Source organism: Amyelois transitella, chromosome 14 (assembly GCF_032362555.1).
Source record: "Amyelois transitella isolate CPQ chromosome 14, ilAmyTran1.1, whole genome shotgun sequence".
In the NCBI taxonomy this organism is placed as follows: domain Eukaryota; kingdom Metazoa; phylum Arthropoda; class Insecta; order Lepidoptera; family Pyralidae; genus Amyelois; species Amyelois transitella.
The window spans coordinates 5,440,093-5,460,709 of NC_083517.1; the positions used below are offsets into that span (position 1 = coordinate 5,440,093).

At 34.6% G+C, this 20,617-nt stretch overlaps 3 protein-coding genes across 5 annotated transcripts; 2 read left to right on the plus strand and 1 right to left on the minus strand.

Moving 5' to 3' along the window:
* Positions 1-289: 289 nt before the first annotated feature.
* Positions 290-7,802, minus strand: LOC106139865 (hsc70-interacting protein). Of its 3 annotated transcripts, XM_060947852.1 has the most exons (10): positions 7,644-7,802; positions 7,347-7,544; positions 4,678-4,760; positions 3,742-3,956; positions 3,253-3,362; positions 2,869-3,028; positions 2,303-2,461; positions 1,701-1,857; positions 1,364-1,433; positions 290-1,309 (listed from the first exon to the last, which is right to left on the minus strand). In XM_060947852.1, coding segments are annotated over exons 2-10 (1,140 nt in total). In that variant the 5' UTR covers positions 7,532-7,544; positions 7,644-7,802; the 3' UTR covers positions 290-1,308. The 3 variants fall into 3 exon arrangements, with proteins under 3 accessions (XP_060803835.1, XP_013196826.1, XP_060803834.1); XM_013341372.2 differs by having other exon boundaries at positions 290-1,433; XM_060947851.1 differs by having other exon boundaries at positions 290-1,433; positions 7,347-7,547; positions 7,644-7,792.
* A 1,855-nt stretch (positions 7,803-9,657) lies between these two features.
* LOC106138118 (uncharacterized) lies at positions 9,658-13,382 on the plus strand. The gene is made up of 2 exons (XM_013339168.2): positions 9,658-9,780; positions 10,505-13,382. The coding sequence occupies exon 2, from the start codon at positions 10,514-10,516 to the stop codon at positions 12,599-12,601; it is 2,088 nt and encodes a 695-aa protein (XP_013194622.2). The 5' UTR covers positions 9,658-9,780; positions 10,505-10,513; the 3' UTR covers positions 12,602-13,382.
* A 3,049-nt stretch (positions 13,383-16,431) lies between these two features.
* Positions 16,432-20,377, plus strand: LOC106139866 (GATA zinc finger domain-containing protein 14). The gene is made up of 5 exons (XM_013341375.2): positions 16,432-16,638; positions 16,943-17,151; positions 17,722-18,398; positions 19,529-19,662; positions 20,171-20,377. Exons 1-5 carry the CDS (start codon positions 16,593-16,595, stop codon positions 20,215-20,217), a joined length of 1,113 nt encoding a protein of 370 aa, XP_013196829.1. The 5' UTR covers positions 16,432-16,592; the 3' UTR covers positions 20,218-20,377.
* The last annotated feature ends 240 nt before the right edge of the window (positions 20,378-20,617 follow it).

The window sequence follows — 20,617 nt, forward strand, 5'->3', positions numbered from 1 at the left end:
ACCAAGTTTCAAGTCTCTAACCTAGCGGTTTGGGCTGTACATTGTCCGTCAATAACTCAGTCACGAGAGTTTTATATTTATATGTATATAGATTTTAAAGCCTAGTTTTGCAAAAACGGAAACTAACGAGCGAGTGGCGGAAAATAGAAATAAACAGCATAGGAGTTTCTGATTGGCCCGAGTCTTGGTTGGTTGTTAACATAAGTATTTAGGTAAAATCTCGAACTTTTTATTACTTGATGTAAACGAACATTTACATCGAAAATGAGGTGAAATAAAAAGCTTGATATATACTTACACAATTTTATTAAACGTCAAAATAAAATGTGACTATGTAGGTATAATATAGTTCCTATTTTATTAATATTACGAAACTATTAAATGCTTATAGGTTATATTGGGAAATTAGTACATAAAGCAAAATAACATTCAGATTTCCTTAATGAATCAAATGTTTGTGTAAAACAGGGACATTTCCGAAAGTATTTTGCGAGTCACAAATTGGAACTGTTTTTGGACGCTACTTAATGCAGATTAACAAATGGAGATGTTAACAATTAATTGTCGTAATGATAAGTTACGGAGAGGATAGATACTTATTATAACAAAAAAATTGTAACTCACCAATAATATTTTAATTACTAAGTGAATTTAAGATTTTTAAAACTTTATTTGATCAAAAATAAGATTAAAATTCCACAATAATGATTTAATGAAGATTAGGTCTTGCTAATAAATCTTCATTAAATCATTATTGCACCACTAAAGCACTTTTTCACTGAACTTTTTATCTGATTGAAATGTAACCAAAAAAATGCGTGTATTTGTTGATAATTTTACGTGGTAAAGAGTTGTGTGTGCTTATTTTTTATATCTTTGGATACATGTATATACAACGAAGTTCGGAAATTTTTCAAAATAGTTGCAAAAATTCTGCCTCAGTATTTTAAGTCTTTTTCAATCACTTCAATGGAGAATTATCATAGCAATCCGTTATACTTTAAATTATAAATAATTTTTACGAATTTTTATTTGGGAAAATTACTCGTGATCAAACTTTTAAGCCTATGAAAAGTATTCAGTGTAATAAAAAAATCATTGCCAAATTATAATGTGTGATTGGAAAGTCAGTATCATGCAACGAAAAAACATTTGTGACAATAACGTGTTACAATCCGAATAAGTCAGTCTTATTTTGTATAATCTATATACAATTTGGTTAAAAAAGCAAATAGGAGAATTCATACAGAAAAAATCTACGACAGAATTTAATAACTTCGTACTTAAGATAAGATTGTACGAATAAAACTGTAATGAATTTATAAAGTGTAATAGTTCTGCCACGTAGGAATGATACAATGTTTAATCTAGACCTACATCGTCATCTGTAGGCGGTTTGGGTCCAGCATCAGGACCGCCAGCACCTCCAAAACCTGTAATTGATAGAGTAGTGGTAAATCAGAAACTATCTTCAGTTTTTCATACGATTATCACTACATAGTATAAAACAAAGTCGCTATTTTAGTCTGTTTGTCTGTATGCTTAAATCTTTAAAATTACGCAACGGATTTCGATGCGGTTTTTTGTAACAGGTAGAGTGATTCAAGAGGAAGGTTTTTATGTATAATAACATTAATAATTTTGCACCCGTGCGAAGCCGGGGCGGGTCGCTAGTAAATAACAAATCAAAAGCAACATACCAGGGAAACCTCCGGTGAACAAACCACCCGCTCCGCCCTTTCCAAGTTTCCCTTGCAGCTTCTCGATTACTGCAGCTACTTTAGGGTTATTCTGATATTTCACGAAGTTAGCGGGGTTAGAAGACACGTCTTGGAATGCTGCGGTCACTTCAGGATCCTGCACAAATTAAAGATAAAGGATTAATATTCTAATCCATGTCACTATCTGAATCACAATTCTATTAATGTTTATCTACGGCTGAATATGGCTAGGCTAGTCTATATAAAGTTGATATTTTGTGTTCAATAACTAGGTTACACATATATTGTTATTGTGGGGCTACCCAAAACAGGACAACCGGCACATTTAATTAAAATTGTCCAGCGAAAAATTAGATTAGTAGACTTGCGGTAAAGCACAATGCCAGTTATTATATTCTCCTGAATTACTTAGGTCTAACAACAGTGACATTTCTGTCTAAAACTAAACTAGTTGCGTTTAGATACGTTACAGTACTAAATGACAAAAAATATTTCCAGTGAGATTCGATTCGATTGGCACATTTATCTTTAACTAATGTTGTAACAAACGACCTTAATGGAATAAACAATTGTGGTTATACCTGGAAGGCGGCCATGATGTCTGGGTCCATGAGCAGGCTGCTGAAGTCCTGCGGGTTGAAGTTGAAGGCGCCGGGCGCCGCGCGCTCGCCGGCCGCCGCGCGCGCCGCGCGCTCGCGGGCCTCGCGCGCCCGCTGCACTCTCCGCAGCTTCTCGCGATGCTGCAAGGGTGCGTGATCGTTGGCGTCTTCATTGTTTTCGTAAATTAAATTAGCAATACAAAATTTACAAATTCATAAAAAATATTGAATAAATATCCTTTTTTGCTTTTGCGTGGGCTTTTGCGCCCATGTTAATTTCAAGGAAAAAGCAACTTATGTTACCTGCTCTCGAACGTACTCACGTACAAGTTGAGTTTTGTGTTACAATTTATGACATACATGAAATCATAAATCTTTCTCACTTTCCCAGAGGGGTACTACAGATTGGCAATCTTCTGCAAGACATGGCCCTACCAGTATAAAAGGCTCTCTTGCATTTCATCTGCTGAGTAGAACATCCAGGATAGTTGGAAATAACAAACACCAAGATGATGATGATTAGAAATAAAGATTGAATAATTCATTACTTCTTTCTCCTCCTTTTTTCTTTGAACACTGAGCTTGTGCTGGCGCAGTTTCTCAGCATTAGGCTTCACTTCATGGAGCCACTCGTTAGCCTGGTCGTCATAGTCAATTTTCAGAGACTCGCACAGGTCATGAGATGCCTCCTCAAACTTCCCAAGCAACCTTTAAAATATTATATTTGGTTTATATTTCTTTCAGTCAAAACTCTTAATACCTTTACCATATATATGAAGAAACCGTGGGTACTCTTAAAAATTTAAATACTGTGAATACACTAGAATGTCACATTACAATTGGAACATTCATCATGGCAAGTTTCCTGTTGCATCTTTCTGAACGGCTTTTACAAGATACAGAAATAAGTAGTATTCAAAATAATCGTTTACCTATAGGCACGTCCGCGAAACTTGTATGCTGCAGCACTATCACAGTTCAGCTCCAAAGCCCTTGTGCAGTCCTTGATGCATGCATTGGGCTTATTGAGCTTGAGGTAAACCTGAAAACAAATGAAGAATTTTATGTCATAGCGTATAGCATGCCATGGCTCTGGTCATAAATCTATACCTCATTTACAACATGTATGTTTGTGATAGTGTTTTTTCAAGATCAGTTCTGAATCTCTTTGAAGATCTCTGAAGACGTAAAAGAATTTTCTGATCTTCTTTTGTCAACAATAATGCTATTAGAAACACCTAATAAATTGCATGTAATAGCAAATAAACATAGATTTCAGATATAGTAAAATTTACTGAGAATATTCACTCTAATAAGGCCCCCAAAATAAGGTGGCGAAACAGCTGACAACTTTCAAGTTCAAACAGTCATAGTGAAATAAAAAGTTGTTCTAATAGAAAGTTTTCCATTTTTATACTTACTTGAGCCCTTTTAGCAAATAATAAAGCACTTTGTGGGTTGAGCAATATGGCTTCATTGTAGAGTTTCAGGGCTTCATTGTATTGTTGCTCAGAGAATGCCCGCATTGCTTCTGAACGTTTCTCGTCAGATTGGTCACGCTCCTCATCGGTTATTTCCTCCTTCGACTCGTCACCCATTACTTGGCTATCGCTCAGAACATCTGGCTCTATAACTCCTAGAAAAATTATTATAGATAAATTTTAAATAAGTAGTTTTTCATGAAACCTATACCATAGTAGAATATTATAAACCGTCTAATAGGCGACTAAGGGATAGGCTTACAAACTTGGGATTCTTTTTTAGGCGATGGGCTAGCTACCTATCACTATTTGAATCTCAATTCTATCATTAAGCCAAATAGCTGAATTTGGCCATTAAGTCTTTTTAAGACTGTTGGCTCTGTCTACCCCATAAGGGATATAGATGTGACCATATGTATGTATGTATCTAATAGTAAAAGTTCAATATCATATAAATGCTTAACATTTAAGAAAGATTTTAAATGTACAGGACATTGAAAATCATGCCACTAATACCCACATATAAACCAACACCATAAGGTAGTTTCAAGTAATAAGTAAATAATTAATCTACTCTACTTAGATAGATAAACTCTTTATTGAGTTACCATCACACGTAAAACAACATGCACAAAAGAGACAGAGATGTTACAAAGGCAGACTTGTCACTATAAAATCTTACCAAAATGTATTATTTTTATGCAAATATTACATTATCCTTTGCGCTCAATATTTGATTGGTGTAAGGGAGGTGGTCCAGGTATACCTGAGAGTGTCTACTAACATACATACATAAAATCACGTCTCTTTCCCGGAGGGGTAGGCAGAGACTACCTCTTTCCACTTGCCACGATCTCTGCATATTTTACTACTAACCTTCCATATTTAATTCCACATCAGACTCTGGTTCAGATTCATCATCTGACGATTGAGCAGTTTCTGGCTTGACACTTGCACCACTGAAAACAGCAACATATTGATTGTGTATCCGTACCAATATTCTAAATGCGAAAGTCTGTCTGTCTGTCTGTTCCTCTTTCACGGCCGAACCACTGAACCGATTTTGATGAAATTTGGTATGTATATAGTTTAAGACCCGCGTTCAAACATAGGCTACTTTTTTTTTCAAAGATCGACCCCCAAAATAGTCAAATGGGGGATTGAAAGTTTGTATGAAAATCATCATTCCGCTTTCACGCCTGAACCGCTGAACCGATTTTGATGAAATTTGGTATGTATATAGTTTAAGAATCGCGTTCAAACATAGGCTACTTTTTTTTTCGAAAATCGACCTCCAAAATAGTCAAATGGGGGATTGAAAGTTTGTATGAAAATCATCATTCCGCTTTCACGCCTGAACCGCTGAACCGATTTTGATGAAATTTGGTATGTATATAGGTTAAGAATCGCGTTCAAACATAGGCTACTTTTTTTTCGAAAATCGACCTCCATAATAGTAAAATGGGGGGGTGAAAGTTTGTATGAAAATCATCGTTCGGCTTTCACGCCTGAACCGCTGAACCGATTTTAATGAAATTTGAAATGCATATAGATTAAGATACGCGTTCAAAAAATAGCCCCCAAAACAGTTAAAGGGGGGGTGAATCATCGTTCCGCTTTTACGGCCTATCTAGACCGATTTTGATGAAATTTGGTATGTATACAGTTTTAGTATTTTTATTTTAACGTCAACAGAAATTTATAATCTGTGAAAATGTCACCTGTCTAGCTAATACGGATCATGAGACACGCCTGGTGACAGGAGGATGGGTGAGTGGACAGACAAACTGACAGACAGACGGACACCAAAGTCGAGTAATAAGTGTTAATTTTTGATATGCAAAAAATTAGAAAATTTATTCCTTCAATGAACAATTTGTTTGATAATGTAGCTATAGATGGCGCCACCATGTAATGTAAAAGTCGCTATCGTTTGTCGTTCGACAATCAATAAGACTTTTATGATTTTGAAAGCATTTTCAACCTTAGTTCATAAGTTGTTGGTCGTTTCGTATTCATGCTTGATGACGTTTCGTTGTGTCTTGTTCATTTGTATTGAAAATTGAAATATGTTCTAGTTGTTTTAGTTGGTTAAATTAAATATTAATTTGATTTGTTTTTTTTTATTTGTTTAGGTCTGTATTTATATAGTACTTATTTATTATTTATAGGATTAGAGGTATTCATGTTTAGGGTTTAGATCTGCAATTCTGTAGTATTATAGGTTTACTAGAGGCCGCCCGCGACTTCGTCCGCATGGAAACCCTATCAATCCCGCGGGAACTCTGGGATAAAAAGTAGCCTATGTGTTATTCTGGGTCTTCAGCTACCTACATACCAAATTTCATGATAATCGGTTCAGTAGTTTTTGCGTGAAAGAGTAACAAACATCCATACAAACTTTCGCCTTTATAATAGTAGTAGGATAAGTAGGTTAAGTTCTATAATATTTGGTTAAGTAGATTTTTTTTTGAATTATTAATTTGATTTAAATTCACGGTTAGATTAAAATATTGATTCAATTGCATTCCTATAGGGGTGAAATAGGGGTAGTAAGTTTGTATGAAACTTTGTCATTTTTAATGTTGCACACATGAAATGTAAGATTGGTTTAGAAAAAATTCGAATACAGTAATAAGATTTAAAAAATTGCATTCCTATAGCGGTGAAATAGGGGTTGTAAATTTGTATGAAATTTCGACAATTTTAACGTTGGGCACATGAAATTTTAGAATTAAATTTTGGTTAGTATGAAATAATCATTAAAACATTGGATTTTGAAAACTGCATCTCGAGGGCGAAAAATGAGGGTTGGAAGTTTGATGAAACTTCGTTTTTTGACGGGTGTCGAAGTGTAAGAAGTCTTAAATATTGGTTAGTAAAAAATACGTATCATTTGCGGAAAGCAGGATGGCACTAAATAGAATGGGATGGGACAGGATAGGACTGGACGGGGCAGGACGAGACACAACAGGTTGGGATGGGACAGAACAGAAAGAGAAAAGACGGGACAAGACGGGAGAAGCCATTATGAATTTAAATCAAATATTAACTTAAAACAGTCCTGCACGATACGGGATTAAAAAATGGGTGAAATTTTATGGTATATTCTTCACTACATAGTACAAAACAAAGTCGCTATTTTAGTCTGTTTGTCTGTATGCTTAAATCTTTAAAATTACACAACGGATTTTGATGCAGTTTTTTGTTACAGGTAGAGTGATTCAAGAGGAAGGTTTTTATGTATAATTTTTTCCGAATTTTGCACCCGTGCGAAGCTGGGGCGGGTCGCTAGTATGTATATATAAATATTATTATATTTAGCTTTCATGTTGGTTTGAAAAAAAAAAACATAGTGCATTCAATGCAAGTCAATGAAGACAAAGGCTTATTAAATTTGGATTATTATTTTAGACATTGGGCTAGCAATATGTCACTATTTGAATCTTCATTCCAGTGGACTTTTGAAAATTAAGTACAAAAACAAGAAAGATGCATGGTAAAATTTCGGTTTAAAGTTTAAATGTAGAAAAACCGACCGATACCTGTCTCCAGACGGTGTAGAGTTCTTTGTAGAGAAACCTGCAGTAGGAATTGATACTCCAAACGAAGCCAAGTAGTCTTTGAAGAAAGACAGTTTCGGATGGTGAATGATTTGCGGCATATTTTTGCACATTTCTATAAACGCCTTCAACTGTGTTAAATGTTCGTCGCTAATAGGGCAGCTCATCTTTATTGTCACACTGCCGGAAAAAAGAGAAATGACAAAGTAAATAAAAAATGCATGACAGTTTTGTAATTTGGTTAGTCGGTACAATAAATTACAAATTGTAGGAATTTACCGCAAATTATTATAAGGAAACTAAAATATTAGTACACTGGAATTCAATGTAGATATGCAGACAATAAATTCTTGCTAGTTGCAATGGAATTTTCTCGTTGCTCGCCTCGCAATAAACAAGTACACAGAATAGAGTCACACAAAGATACAACACACTAGGAATGTGAAAAAATTATCGATTATGGAAATAATCGATTGAAAGTCGATTTTAAAAAAAGAAAATCGATTTTAATATTCAGTCTTACAGGCTGGAGTACGGGGTGAGGCAGGGCTGAGCTCACCAACCCTCTTCAATCTGTACATGAACGAGCTGATTGGGGAGCTCAGCAGCACTAGAGTCGGTTGTTTCATAAATGGCGTTTGCATGAATAATATTAATTACGCGGACGACATGGTGCTGCTGAGCGCTTCCGTCTGTGGCTTGAGAAGACTCGTAGCTATATGTGAGGCTTATGCAGTCTTATGGACTAGTATATAATGTGCTGAAGAGCCAGGCCATGGTCTTTGGGGACGGACGTAGGCGTCCATATGTGGCTCCAGACGTGTTTTTGAATGGCTGTGCATTGCAATGGGTGAGCAAATTTAAATAGGTACTTGGGCCACATCTTGACGCCCGACCTCAAGGAAGATGATGACGTTGAGCGGGAACGCAGAGCGCTGTCGGTAAGGGCGAACATGTTGGCTCGTAGATTCTCACGTTGTTCATTACCTGTAAAGACTACGCTCTTCAGAGCGTATTTTCCTACTTTTTACACTTGTAGCTTATGGGCTAACTGTTCGCGCGCATCGCATCGGCGCCCTGAGAGTCCAGGTTAACAACGCTTTCAGGGTCTTGATGGGGCTGCCCAGGTACTGTAGCGCATCGGGAATGTTTGCTAAGGCGAGGGTAGATTGCTTCTACGCAACTATGCGGAAACGGTGCGGCTCCATGGTGTGCAGGGTGCGGGACAGCTCCAACGCCGTCTTGGCCATGATAGCAAGCAGGCTGGACTGTGAGATTATAAATTATTGTTGCACAACCTCGGCAGGAGAGGCAACCTGTGCGAACATAACTGTAGTGTGCTTAAAATATAGGAGGAAGGGTCCGTGTTGTCGCCACTCACCAATGGCTTCGCCACAAGCCACCCCGCGGAGACTAACTGCACTGGGAAGGAAACCCTTCCACAGAGGGCGATGGGGTCGTCCCGTCCCTACGCCTTTATTATTATTATTCATATGTGATTTTTTTAAAATTAATAATCGATTAATAATCGATTTTTTATAATCATGCAATATATGCACTCCGACAGTACGTTTGGTCTTTTGGCTTGGGACCCGGAACGCGAACTGCCAAAGAATACTATCATAGCTCCATAATATTACATTAACACCATCTGTGCATTCTTTCTGTGTTTTTAAAACAGTTTAGGTGATTCATTTAATCAAACATTCACTAGATAGAGTAAGTCGATGAACTGTATTTTACCGACATTCGGTTGATATGTAATTCATTATTTGTTGCTAAAACTTCATTTTTAAAACTTGATTATTTTAAAACTTTAATTTTAAACTTAAATCTATTGATATAATATTTATGGCGTTTATTATGACGTTAATTGAAAAATTTGAAAAAAAATTATCAATATAATAAAATCGATTATTTTCTTAAGAAAAATAGATTAGATAAAGTCGATTTTTTATCAGCAATGTCACATCCCTACAACACACGTTGACGCTGAGTGAATCGGTGAAGTTGAAAGTGACAGTTGACACTGACATTTAAGAACAGTGTTGCAATATGCCAATTTAGATAAATTGAATAATGTTACATACCGTAAAATGTGGTGAATAGGGATCAAAGGTTGAATAGGGATAAAACCAAGAAAGTTTTCAACACCAAAAATTCATTGTAAACAATTTGCTATTTATGTTTTACTTTTTTTGAAGTTTAAGTAGATTATTTGAAGTTTATATGGCAACTCTGAAATATCTGTCAAATTAATCATAAACTGCCAAAAAATACGTTTGAAGTTGCTCCCCCATACACCGGATTTTTACTGTGTCTTTAACTTTGTTCAAATATTTAAGTTTTGATACTACACTTAGTGATTTTATGGCAAAAACATTGTTTGAGTGTTCGTGCACATCATACATTAAAGGTAAGTGTTTATTCGTTTTATTTATTGTAATTTTCAATGAATTAAAAATATACCTAAAATTACAATGATTTTGAGGTGAATGGGGATGTCCTATGTACGAATAGAAATGAAGAGGAGGTCAATAGGGATGCGAACAGGTTGAATAGGGACGATATAAGGGTGAATAGGTATAGAGGTCTAGGGCTGCCACTACCTACTTAATTATAACGTCTTTTCAGTTTTTGTAGGAAGATCCATGTATGTTGTTATGTACCCGTATATTGTAAGAATACTACCTACAAAGATATTATTTTAGCCATACATAACTAACAAAATATGTTTAAAAGTACTACTACTACCTATAAACGCGAAAGTTTGTAAGTATGGATGGATGGATGGATGTTTGTTATTCTTTCACGCAAAAACTACTGGACGGATTTTGATGAAATTTAGTATACGGGTAGAATATACCCTGGAATAACACAAACAGTACTTTTTATCCCGAAATTCCCACAGGAGCGAAGCCCCGGGGCGTAGCTAGTAATTGTATAAAAATGCGAAAGCTTGTGAGTATGGATGTCTATGAGTATGGATGTTTTTATTTTACACCTTATAACTAGATAGGTAGGTAGGTACTACTTAATGGATTTTGCTGCAACTTTGCACTAATGTAGCTTAGCACGGTACCTAATGTACCTATTCTCTTTGCTTTAATATTACTCTACCTGATTATTTCCTCTTTCAGGTACCTATAATGCCTCGTGTTTATACCTCAAAATCATCAAAACCTTATAAGAAATATGATCCCCTAATATTAAATTCGGCTATATTAGCCTATCAAACTGGAAATGCATCTATTGTCGAGGTAGCAAAGCAATTTAACATTAGTAAATCTGTATTACACCGTCATGCAACACGTCGTATGAAATGTCAGGGTGGACAAAAGGCATTATCAGATGAGGTCGAAAAATATATTATTAAATATATCAATGTTTGTTCCGAGTGGGGCTACCCACTTGACACGTATGATCTAAGAATTATTATTAAAGGGTACCTCGATAGAATGGGGCATAATATTAAAAAAATCAAAAACAACTTTCCGGGTGTAGGGTTTGCCGAAAGTTTTTTAAAAAGGCACTGTACAGATATATCTGAGCGATTAAGCCAGAATATAAAAAGATCGAGGGCAGCCGTATCGCCGGAAATTATAGTGCAATATTTTGAAGAACTCGAGCGTTCCTTGCAAGGTGTTGATTTGGCTAATATAGTCAACTACGACGAATCGAACTTAGCCGACGATCCCGGTAAAAAAAAGGTTCTGTCTAAGAGAGGGGCTAAATATCCCGAAAGAGTCATGAACCACACGAAGTCTTCTACGTCACTAATGATGGCTGTAGCTGCCGATGGTACTCTTTTGCCATGTTACGTGGTTTATAAAGCGGCACACCTTTATAATACGTGGACAACAAATGGACCCCCAAACTGTAGATACAACCGCACTAATTCAGGATGGTTTGATGGTGACACTTTTGAAGATTGGGTTGAGACTGTTGCCATACCATACTTCAATAATAAAGTTGGCAAAAAGATTTTAATCGGTGACAACCTTTCATCACATTTGTCCATAGAACTAATTCGTAAATGTCGAGAATTAGATATCAATTTTGTGTTTCTTCCACCCAACTCAACACATCTAACCCAGCCCCTGGATGTTGCGTTTTTTAGGCCAACCAAAACTGCATGGCGTGATATTTTATTCACTTGGAAAAAGACTGAAGGACGTATCTTGCCAACAATACCCAAAAATGTATTTCCAAAACTGCTAAAAAAAATGCTAGATAAGATGGAACCAAATATTAAACAAAACATCCTATCGGGATTTGCAAAAACAGGAATAAGCCCTTTAAATAAAGAGAAAGTATTGAATAGATTGCCAGGATATGTCACGAGAAATGAATTTGATGCGGAAGAAAAAGAAGCCATAGATGAGTCAGTTTTAAACTTGCTGAAAGAAATGCGCTATGGACCACAAAACTCAAGACCTATTAAGAAAATGAAGAAATTAAATGTCAAGCCAGGAAGAAGTGTTGAAGACAGTACAGGTTATATAGACAGCGATATTTCGAATTCAGAAATAACACCTCAACCAAAAATAAGTGGAAAAGGAAAAGGTATTGGAAAAAAAACTAAAAAAGATAGTAGTAATAACATTTTAGAAGTTAAAAAGACTGAAAAAAGTATGGAAATAGATAATATGACAATAATAATGGATAATGAAATACCAATTATGGAGGACAAAGTTATATACACTGATTTAAATACATATGATGAAGAAAGAATGTCTGATAATACTAAACAAGAACCAAATATAGAATCAATAGTAGAAATAAACCTATTACATGAAGATAAAGTAAATAGCTTGACTGGGCATAACACGGGAAACGAATTTGGTACGACAGAAAAAGAAGCTATAAATGAACCCGTTTTGATCTTGCAGAAAAATAGCTATGGGTCAAAGAAATCAAGATCTAATGAAATGAAGAAATTAAATGTTAAGACAGGAAGAGGTGCAAAAGACAGAAGAAAAGGAAAGGGTATTGGGAAAAAATCTAAAAAAGAAAATGTTAGCAATAATATTATAGTAGCGAAAAAATCTGAAGAAAGTTTTGAAGTAAATAAGATGCCAATAATAATGACGGATGAATTTCCGATTGTGGGCGACAATGTTATATACAATGATTTAACGATATTTCATGAAGATAGTACAATTTTTGATTATACTGTACAAGAACAAAAGACTGAAGCACAGTATGAAAAACCTTCTAGAAAAAAAATTTCCTGAAGGTAAAAGAATAAAAATCTTATCTACGGAAGTGATATCCAAACCAAGTACAAGTGGCCTCAGAAGACAAAGTTATTATAAAAATGAAGAGGAAATATTTCGATATTTAATGGATGACGATATATAAGATAAATTTTTGAATTTATTTTTTGATTTTTCTATTATTTCATATAGGTACATACAGAAAAAAAATTGGTCTCATAATTTTAATTTGTTTATTTTGTGATAAAAAATTCATTGAAGAACATTTCTTTGTAAGATTTTGTTTTTGATTCTTTTAATTTTTTTCTTTTGATTCATACCAAAAAAAAGTGTTCTCGTTTCCTTAACTGTTTGTTAAAAATATTTTTATTTTTCTTTGTTGACTTTATGTTAAAAAATTCATTGAAGAAAATTTCTTTGAAAGATTTGTTTTTGATTATTTTTAATTTTTTCTATTGTATCATACCAAAAAAAAGTGTTCTCATTACCATAAGTGTTTGTTTAAAATATTTTTATTTTTCTATAAGTGTTAACTCACTATAAAACCATCGATAGGATAGGTCCTTTATGTAGGTCCAACCTATTGAGAAAGTGATATAAATATAACAAAATTAAACATAAAAATCGTTTTTTTTTATTTATCACCATTTTTTCTGTGGTCTCAAATCACTGGGACGAGCTACACTAACACGACTACGGCACTACTTGTCGTATTGATGTTCGGATAGAAAATAAAACATAACACTGTCTTTTTGGGCAGTCGAGTAAATAAAATTGCCAACCCTAACAAAATTCCCCATTCATGCTACTCTCGTACCTATTAACCCCAATTCCGGGTGAATAGGGATTTTAATTTATATTTGATTTTATTTCCAAATCCAAATGTAAATTAGGATATTTTATTTAGATTTAGAAAGATATAGCATAGACTCAAACATCTGTATACCTTTAACAGCAACGTTTCTTTTGAAAAAGCGTCTAAAAGTCGTAGTGAAGTTAAGTTTCGTCCCTATTCACCCCGTTTTACGGTACATACATATGATCACATCTATATCGCTAGTGGGGTAGACAGAGCCACCAGTCTTGAAAAGATTGATAGGCCACGCTCAGCTGTTTGGCTTAGTGATAGAATTGAGATTCAAATAGTGACAGGTTGCTAGCCCATCGCCTAAAAGAAGAATCCCAAGTTTATAAGCCTATCCCTTAGTCGCCTTTTACGACATCCATGGGAAATATATGGAGTGGTCGTATTCTTTTTTATAATGGTGCTGGGAACCACACGGCAAGATAATATTAGAAGTGGAAAATTGACTTTTTGGCGGGAACTCAAACGTTATGTTGTACCTACTGTTATATATTTTTCCAAGTGTTTGATCGACTATTAATCCCAATATCATCCCAACTAATAATTATAAATGCTAAAGTTTGTTTATTTCTTCTTTACACAGTATCTACTAAAGCAATTTTCAGTAGGAGAAAAGAACATAGGGTCTCATCCCGGTAAAAACGATAGTTACCGTGGGATTTGAGAAAAATATGTGTATTGTATTTTTTTATAGATGGTGCTAAATTTGCACTGGGGAAAATGCGGGTAGGTTCTGTACCTAAAAGGTAAAAACGGGACCCTTTTACTAAGCCTCCGCTGTCTGTCTGTCATCAGGCTGTATCTCATAAATCGTGGTACCTAATACCTAGATAGTAAGCTGAAATGCTGCTGAAGCTGAAAAATACAAAAAAAAAAGGTTCAATATTAACAACGGTAACAGTTGTAGACACTTTAAATTATAAAATGACTATCGTGTAATTTTATAATGACGTGAAAATAAATATTTAAGAAAAAAACGTGATGATTAAAATGAAAGACCATGTCGCTTTAAATTTTTCCTCTGAGTCAGAATACTTATTACAGTATATTCTCACCTTAAAACATAGGCTGAAAACAAAGAAGGTAGACCTGACCTACCTTTAAATTGGTAGATATAAATATGACAACACTTATTTTAGGGAAGGAATTAAAATAATAATGAAGCCCACCCTTTTGGCGAGGAAAAATTAAAAATAATGAGCGCACTCATGCATGAATGAGACTTTAATATCTAAAAAAGTTAACACACGGAAAGATTAAACTAAATGTCGGCCAAGATCGATTTCGAAAATAGCAAATATTTATATTTGAATAGGTACTTATAATAACAGTGTGGCGCCAGAGACACAAGCTGTTTTTTATTCACTTTTCAAAATTTTGTATTGGTATCATATTATGTCACACTTGTAATTGAATTGTATGTAGGTGAATTATTAAATTTGCCAATAAAGAGATAGTCATGAAGGGTTGAGAATCCGCGACCGCAGCGCGGGCCTTTATTTTAAAGGACTAACATGACATTGAGTTTATTAAGGTATGCTAGGAATACGTAGATTATGTTTGCCTTTGATATTATTTTCCGGACAAATAACACAGATTGAGTTAGACAGAATCTTGTATTATCTAATTGATAAATGAGCGAGTGTTCATCAAGTAGGTAAGTGATAAGATGCGTAAGCAGAAAACAATGACAAAGTAAGGTACCTACCCAAACTGAGGATTAGCTAGGAAATATTGTAAAAGATGGTTTTGATTGTTAACTTTCAGATACTAAATTTTTATTAACAACCTAAATACGAGTATATCTACTTACCTAGACTGTAAATGTATTTAAACGTACCTTCCTACCTATTGCAATTTATTTACATGAAAAATCATTTGAATCTAAAGACTTCCTTCCTTACGGATTGTGATCATCAACCAGAGTCTTAGTGTTCGAGTAGAGTGAACGTTATTTTCAATGAGTTGATAAGTATTATTAATAATTACATCATTAAGCTATACTCCAAGACTGTTGGCTCTGTCTACACCAGAAGGCAGACTTGACTGTATGTATGTACATAGGTACATATATTTATTATTAAAACATGTTTGAAATGGTTGAGACACACGATGAGCCTTTATTCAATTATCATACAGTGCCAAGAATCGTTCAGATTCTTGGTGGACGTTATAAAAAGTAGTAAAACAAAAAGAGAAAATACAAAATAAATCATCAAAAACCACCCAGAAGAAAAATCAAAAAGTAGGTTACTATTGGTTGACTAGAAACCGATCGCTCTGACCAACTACACCAGCAGTAACACACTGCTAGGCTAGGGTACGACGATATTGTCGTACCCGAGCCTAGTACCTATCATATAAGGGATAAAGATTTTCTGGTATGAAAATACGAGAAAAACGTTTCAAGCTAAAAAACTAAAACAAAAATTTCAGCTAAATTGTACAAATCTGTGATGAAGTTGAAGATTTTGCTTTTGCTACAGATTCCGCTATGTACCTACGTAAGTTTTTTATTGTGGTGCAATGACTGGAAGTTAATCTTGCTTTCATAATTATTAAACGAGTATCATGACATTTTTACGAAGTCTACTAGGTTTCACAAAATTAAGTTGTAAAGTTATAATATCTAACCAACAGTCTCAGAAACTTTTATTGATATTTTCAAATAAAACTTGTAACAAAAGCTGACCGCTTTGATATAAGTAGGTATGTATCTAATTCTAATGCAATAAATTCCGTGAGATGAGTTTTAGGTTAACCCTGTGCGTAGGTCGAACACGAAGCCATTAGGAAATTTGTGGTCGATTTGAAAATCAATTAGCTAATTAATGAACTCTGCAATTAGCTAGATACGTAAGTACCTATCTGATGTCATAATTAGATATGATCTACCTTCGCACATAAAGTAAATTATCAACTTGCTCGAGTCATGACTGGTTTTTGCATAACATTGACTTATTTATAAGTGGGCAAGATTTAATAGAAGAGGACGTGCCAGACGATTGAATTACTTACTTATTAAGTATATTACAAAATTAAATTTGAATTTTATAATATAAAGAGTTACGTTCATTTTTATTATAATAAAGTGACTGTATATTAGTACTAATAATACTGTGCATTGCGTATCTCATAACCGCGATGCACCGTATAAAGAGTAATGCGATGTTCATTGTTTATTTATGGAGTAAGTTTTATTTTGATTATTCATTGCTTACTTATAAGTTAGATATGAGCCTTAGCAAAAACCGTTATTAGTTCTATAGAGATAACTTTTTAATTCAATACAATTTTGTTTGACGTGTATGCAAAGCAATTGCTTTCGAGAAAAGAGCTTGCTGAGCTGTTTATACTACCTTATACTTTATAAGTGTAAGTACCTACCAACTTAAGCATTTCAACTTTTTATTTTTATCTGAGGCTCACTCTCTATTTAAGTATTTACGTAAGTATCCATCCCAATATACCATGTGTTCTTTATTTGTTTTCAGTATTATTTCATTGGCAACAAGCTTCGGGAAAAAATAATGGGACTGAAATTGAAAAACAAAATAGCGAAAGTACACCAGTATCCGTGAACTCCAGGTTTTTTGATCTTGGACAACTTTTCAACCCACTATTTTCAAACTTTAATCAAAACCGGCCCGCTGGGAATGTTGGAACAAATTTTCCAGAGAACTCGCAATTTTCTCCTGTACAGGTACTGTGTCGATCGTTGTTGCGAAGACCTATCAATTTTAATGAAACAAAAAATAGCACCTTTAAGCTTTAGAATAAGACAACGTATTCTTCCCGTAGATGTTGTGAGATGCGACTGATGCGACTGAGGAAAAGGTACGCACTTACGTGTGTTAAGTATAATGAAAAAGGCTTAATTAGAGATACGCCATTCTCGAAAATTCCGTAAGCAGAGAGTAACGGCCCGGAAACGCATTCACAAACTTTCACAAAGTCTTTAAAGTTCTTTAGATTTTACCAAAAGATTTTATAAGATTTCCTAATTCTTCTTTAGTACCTAGTGATTAAACTACGGTACTGAAGTTTCCATACTTTGACTACATATGGGGTTATTAATTTTTTGGAAAGATGTCTGCCTACCTCTCCGGAAACAAGGCGTGATTTATGTATGTGTTTATTTATGTTTTTTTTGTGCTATTTAAGGTATTATTGTTTTGTCACGATATTAGGCAGAAATTTTTGAAATGTTCTCTGCAACATTGTGAAAAGAGTGAAATTTGACTGTAATTTAAAGTTTTTTAACGTTTTTCAGGGTTCTTTTCCTCAAAGACCAAATCTAGGAAATCAATGGGCAAATGAAAATCAAGGCAACTTAAGGCCACCTGTAGACCAAGAATTCAATTCGCAACAACCATATGAGGCAAATCAATGGCAACCTCCGCAGTTTTCTGGCCAGGGATCAGTCAGTAGACCGGATTACCCTGGTGGATATAACAGTAATCAAATGCAACAGCCAAATCAATATGTCGGAAGTAATCAGAACCCATCCAATTGGAGACCACAAAATAATTTTCAAGGATCAAACCAGTATCCAAATCAATTTGACTCAAATGGCCTTTATACTCATGTTCAGTTGCCAACGAATCAGGGCCAAGATCGGAATCAACCACGGCCGATTCCTAATCCAGAACAAAACAATCCAAATATGTTTCCTGGACCAGAATATCAGCGTCCACCTTCTATTATTGTCAACAATTATACTTCTAATCAATACCCTGGGAACATGCCACAAGGGCAAGACTTTGGAGCAAATAATAACTTCTACCCTAACCAAGGAAGTTGGCAGAATCCTAACAATTCAGGCGGCACTTTAGATGACATGATTTCTACTCAAGTAAATAATGGTAGTGGAAATAATGCGATACTAGGAAAACCTGTGATTATCCCTACCACAACTATCAATCCAGACCAAATAGTCTTTGATGACAGGTATGAAAATGTGCATATTAAGCCAATGCCAGCCAGATAGCACCTAATCTTAATCCACTCATAAATATCATATCGAAATTCGAAGTTCAATTGAGTCTATCTGCTATTTCCGTATTGGTTTCTAACAATATTAGAAAGGTAACAGACACTTCTATAAATAAATAACATGTAAAAGCATTACGGATTTCGGTAAATTGGATAAATTGATGTGAGCATAGCATTTTAAAATAAACCTTTTGCAATTATGACTTGGTAGTTATAATGTTAGTTATAAAAGAATTGACAAAAAAAGTAATTATTATTATTTTTCTAAATTCCACGAAATTGTGTAATTACAACAAATGTTACGGCACAGTAAAGCTCTTAATATTGTTACGTTGTACGTTATAAATGGTAATAGGAGAAAGTATTTTTGAACTATTTACCTAATGTAAACCTAGCATAACATATAATCATGTCTATATCCCCAGCGGGGCAGACAGAGCCAACAGTCATCAAAAGATTGAAAGGCCGCTTTGGACTTTTTGGGCGAATTAAACTGGAACATTTTAATTTTTGAATTTTTTTTTTATTTTTGTTGTTAAACACCATGCACCGTGTTTTCACAGTTTCCAAGATGGTAGTCTAGACTAAAAAGTTCTTATAATTCTAGAATCAAAACAAAAAGTAGAAAAATTTAAAAATATCGTCTGTCAAATGCGTTATTTCTATTTTTCCTACACTTAGTTCAGACTATTATGACGAATATAGCGAAGTATCTTTCTTTCAGCTAAGATACATCTGTCTTCTAAGCTTCGCAACTATAGGTTCATCACAATAATACCGTCAATAAATCTATGAGGACGATTTAACATCTTATACCAAGCTGGACTGCAACGAGTTCTCAATGCAAATGTTAATTTCGTTCTCGCTGTTTTTCTATTTTTGTTAATAATGGTACTTGAAGTTGCCCACTCATTTTGAGACGGTGTCATACACTTAAAAAATCTGTCGTCTGTCATACGCACCGACCTTAAAGTGTCCCATTTTTCCTGTTTCTCCCTTAGATCCACTTTTGCACGCACTGTGATATTATAAGCGTTATTATTTTTGTTTCGTATGCCCATAAACATTTATTACAACATTCGCAGTTCGGAGAGTCCGTTACAAAGACAGTGTGTGCAAGACTGCCCCGCCACTCCGGAATACAATCCAATATGCGGAACAAATAACGTAACTTATTTTAACCCGGGGAAATTTGTCTGTGCCCGGAACTGTGGTGTTTGTAAGTATGTTTTTTGTTATATTTATTTAACCGTAAAAATGAAGGATGTTGCAAGTGTATATGAATCTGTTTTGGTATCAAGATTTGATTGGTGTAAGGGAGGTGGTCCAGGTATACCTTAGAGTGTCTAATAACATACATACATAAAATCACGCCTCTTTCCCGGAGGGGTAGGCAAACACTACCTCTTTCCACTTGCCACGATCTCTGCATACCTACTTCCTTCGCTTCATCCACATTCATAATATCCCCGTACTGCTGTTATCTAACTAAATTACTCAGTTTATTTGCAATGCGTTTATAAATAAATCAATAATATTTTCCTTTAAAAGAAAAAAAAAAATACAAAAAAAGCTTTTGGTGGCTTAATTTGAAATAGTAACGGGGTAATAGCATATTGGAATTTATAAAACTTACAAAGCTATTTGTACACAATGATATTGTATGTTTCATTTGATACTGATTAAACGAAATTGGATATCTTTAATAAAAATAATTTATTTTTCAGCCGTTTACGTTGCGCGGCGAGGAGTATGTCGTCGAAGGCCGATGTAGAATTTTATGATTAAACGTTATTTATTTTTGAAAGACCATTGAATTTGCATTTATTGGGATTCTTTTATTGAATATTTGTACGGCGTTCAACAGTTGTTTAACAGCTGACGTGGTTTGGTAAAGTTTTTAAAATAAGATCAGTAAAAACAAAAGCCCTCCGATTGGCTTATGAAGTTGGTTTAATTTTATGTTCAAAGTATTCTTTTCCGAAGCATATGTACTTGATAATGATTTCAAAAGAATTTTCTTCTAACTCTTAACGGTGTACTTCTTACTTACCTTTCATATTAGCTCAGAAACTTAACCCACCTAATTACTAGCACTAATTACTAGTTATTAGGTGATGGTAATTACACTAATTACTAGTACCACAAATTTTTTTGGTATTCCCTGTGTTAAA